We start from the raw sequence: 4,050 nt of genomic DNA on the forward strand, positions 1-4,050 counted from the left end.
CCTAAACATGGTTTTATAAACTTAAGTGTTTAACAATTGTTGCAGAACGTCTAATCCCTGCAAAGAAAATTAAACACTAATTTGCGAAAAGATTTAAAACTCTATTCAATCCTTCTTTATAGAGTTTTCCTGTATTAAAAAACCTATATATCTTTAAATTCAAAACATTAGACGTCACTAGTACAAAAATCGCGTACAATGTCGAATATTTTGGATTTTTAACGGCGAATTCGTGAACGTCGTCATATCAAGAGACGTTAAATTAATGTTGAATTTAAAAAATTCGATGTTAAATTAACGTCGAATTTTGTCAATATACGACGTTAAATTAACGTCGATTTTTGTCAATATACGACGTTAAATTAACGTCGAATTTTGTCAATATGTGAGTTTTTTTCATTAATGGTGATCCTTTTTTATAACTCTACGATACCTGAAAAGTAGAAAAATAACAAATTTTAGTTTTTGGTATTTTATAAAGCAAGAACTATGAACGTGTAGTATCAACAACAAACAACAATAACCAATAACAAACAAGTTCAATCAAACAACAATAACAAACAAGTTCAACCAAACAACAACAAACAAGTTCAACAAATAAGTTCTTCAAAACGAAAATGAAAACTAACCTTCAAAAGGTGAGTTTGTCAGAATAAAGTGTCGTCACCAATGACGGAGAAAATGCGCCTATGAAGAACAAGAGCACGAAAATAATCGATCAAAACAAACGAAAATCATACATAAAGTAGTTAATTAAGATGCATTTGTATCAAATGAAAGAAACATTACATGTGATGGTCGTCAAACTTCGTTTGAGAAAAGTTTGAGAAGAGAAGAGAGTCTTGCGCGATAGGATAAAATTAATGAATTTTCAATCTCCTGTTCAAACTTTTAGTGAATTCACTAACATTTTAACGTCTAACATTGAGACATTCGACGTTTTATATCATTTTACGTCGAATTACAATTATAAACTACATTTAATAATTGTATTTATTTACAAAAATGTCACCGGTAATTTTTAACGTTGACTATTCAGTAATTAAACGTTGAACGTGTGACGTTATACGTGTGACGTTATACGTGTGACGTTATACGTTGTTTTTGTACTAAGCTTGCATCTAAATAGGAGCTGAGAAATTCAAGCTTATCCCAACATCAATATCTCCAAATGATTTTATATGTGAAATAGATAACTCTATTGTCACTGCTTAAGTAATTGCCCCAGTTCTTCAAATTCTTAATGCAATTGGGCTCGGTTAATGAAATTTATGGTTAGCTGAAAACAAATTAGTTATGATATAGGGTTTTCATATATTAATATTAACCTCAGGTGAGGTTAATTTAACCAATGAGAAACACTTATTGGATTTTTTTTCTTTTATCTTTTTAAGTACTTTATAAAGAAGTTCAACAAATGTTCTTCTTCAGCACTATCTTGAAGATAGAAACTCCAAGATCGTAAAAGTCAGTTGTAGAATAGTATGATTAAATTTGATAAGAATTACATGTCATGTAGTTATCCTGTTATATTTATGGATTAAATATGTTTTTTTTAAATTATTTTTAAAAATTGTATTTTTTTTCTAAATCAAACTAAGAAAGTCGTGCAGCACGTCTTTTGAAATTAATGATATGCGAACAATATATATAATTTAAATTTGTTAGAAAATTTTACATAAATGAAATATAATGACGAAATTAATATATAATTTATTTAAGGAACGACATACAATATATTTTAAAATAATTTTGAGACAAAATATATTTAACAAATATACTAAAAATTGTTCACACACTTAAGACATTTAAATAGTAAAATTAATACAGGTTACCCTTTCCCCTTTAGTATTTAGAAAGTTTAAACGCTTAACATAACTTCAATTGTCGATGTGGAACTTAATATTTACTTGACGTGTGTGTTAATTTCTTATTACTAATGTTGTCGCATACCAGGGTTTTTCTGGTGGTGTTCAAATACATTTTCATTAGGAAATTCTTTTTAAGTATTTAGTTCTTTTTTAATAGGTTCCTTATAAGTTATACACGTAATTTTATATTAACAAACTCACTTTGAAACTAATGTGAACAGAAGAAAATGTGAGAAGTAGAAATGTTTTGTAGTGATTAAATTGGTTTGAGAGTTAGCTATATTCTTTTGAAGTCAAATACTGAAATTCTGTTCAAAGTCACTCAAGTGCAACAGTATGAGCATAACCTGCCATATGCCAGAGCTTTCGAGGATCAGGCAAAAGGGAAATACCACTTTCACACAGTTCCTCCAATATATGTGTTAAGCAATATCCAAATACAGTAGCTACAGGCAGTGGCAGATGAAGTACACCTGCAGATAGAGATCTTCCCTTAACGCCTCAGTACCTGATGCTAAGCTTCAATATGAACCCATTCTCGGATCAGTTTCTCTCACTCTCTCATCTGTGAACTCTCTTAATTGTAAGAGATCTATAAGTCTAGATCATTATTTATTCCATATGAAAAAAGTCAAATGTTTATCTTTTTGGATAATTAACACATGGTTCTCCTTTGTTCTCTCTACAGGTTACAGATTTGGATGAAAATTACATTATAAAGAAAGCTCCATGGAAGGAAACTATCTGAACAGAAATAGTACTACTACTCCACAGAGAGAAGATAGCTTTGGCTTTGAGGAGCATACATGGGGAAATTCATGGCCTGCTAGAAACTATGCTTGTAGCTTTTGCAAGAGAGAGTTTAGGTCTGCTCAAGCATTGGGAGGACACATGAATGTTCACAGAAGGGATAGGGCTAGATTGAGATCATCCTTGTCTTCATGGGTTTCTGAGTGCCCTAAACCTAACCCTAGCACTAAACCTAATAACCCAACTCTTCTTCCAACATCTTCTTCACCTTCTCCTTTATCTGATCAGTCTTTGAACTGTCCACATCCTTCTCCACTTTGCACTCCTTGTCTCACTTTGTCTTCTGCACCACCCTTCCCAGGTTCTACCAGTGGAGACAAGAAACCAAGACTCACACCTTCTCATTCTCAGTCTCCTCTTTTGAGTCCTCAAAGCTGCGAAATTAAGATGATGATGATGACAAGTAGCAACACAAGGAATGATGAGGAAATGAAGGGCTGTGTGGAGGAGGAGGAGGAGCACAAGGGTTTCAAGGACAATGAGCAAAACATTACTTTGGAATTAGGAATAGGGTTGATTAAACACCAAGAGGAGAAGTTAGACTTGGAGCTTCGACTTGGGCATTTCTAGCCAGGTGCAATTTTACCAAACTGATCAATGTATGCCCAACATTTCAAGTAATTTGCAACTTCAAATTTGTTTAAATTTCTTGCACCAGTAATTCAGGAATCTATTCAAGCTGCAGTTTTACATTGTATGTGTTAATTCTACTTTTCAAGTTCTTAATCATTTTGTGTGCTTTTGATTTAATTTGGGGTTAATGAAAGCTGGATATAGCACTGTCCTGTACCTTCAGGCTATATTCAAGCCAATGAGTGGTCGATCCAAGGTACCTAGAACACCAATTTGGAGCAATGGTGAAATGATATAAATAGAAACACATGAATCATTAACAAAAGGTAACATTGAATCTTCAATTAATTAAGATGTCGAATTATCACAATGTTGCAATAGGTCTCATGAATTGGCAATCAATATTTCTCTTGGATGATCTTCATTTTTCACCTCAAGAGTTTAAAAGCCAATGAGTATTCTTGTTCAGTTTGACTCAATATTATTTCCCATATACTAAACTTCCCTCACCCGGTTGTGTGTCTCTAGAATCGTGAACATAAACATGTGACTCCGAAAATATATTGATTCTAAGAACATCCATGCATTTTCCTGGGTATATGCATATGGTGTTCTTTGTTGGCAACACAAAGAGTAAAACATATATGTATATTAGTATCATAAGATTTTATATGTTAAGTTTGACTGAATTTGTTTACATAATAAATAAACAAAGAGAGATGTAAGTATTAGACAGAATGTTCTCGTTTGAAATCTAAAAGTCCTGTCAAGTGATTGAATGCTTGGAATGTTTGGC

General features: G+C 32.3%; 1 protein-coding gene across 1 annotated transcript; it reads left to right on the forward strand.

Moving 5' to 3' along the window:
• The first annotated feature begins 2,178 nt into the window (after positions 1-2,178).
• LOC124839859 (transcriptional regulator SUPERMAN-like) lies at positions 2,179-3,469 on the forward strand. Its single transcript, XM_047315797.2, has 2 exons — positions 2,179-2,454; positions 2,560-3,469. The coding sequence occupies exon 2, from the start codon at positions 2,601-2,603 to the stop codon at positions 3,249-3,251; it is 651 nt and encodes a 216-aa protein (XP_047171753.1). The 5' UTR covers positions 2,179-2,454; positions 2,560-2,600; the 3' UTR covers positions 3,252-3,469.
• The last annotated feature ends 581 nt before the right edge of the window (positions 3,470-4,050 follow it).

This window comes from Vigna umbellata, chromosome 8 (genome assembly GCF_029865625.1).
Source record: "Vigna umbellata cultivar VRB3 chromosome 8, Vumbellata_1.0, whole genome shotgun sequence".
In the NCBI taxonomy this organism is placed as follows: Eukaryota; Viridiplantae; Streptophyta; class Magnoliopsida; order Fabales; family Fabaceae; genus Vigna; species Vigna umbellata.

Bases quoted from the DNA above. Each gene is read 5' to 3' on its own strand.
- LOC124839859 (XM_047315797.2), top strand. From the start codon at position 2,601: ATGGAAGGAAACTATCTGAACAGAAATAGTACTACTACTCCACAGAGA.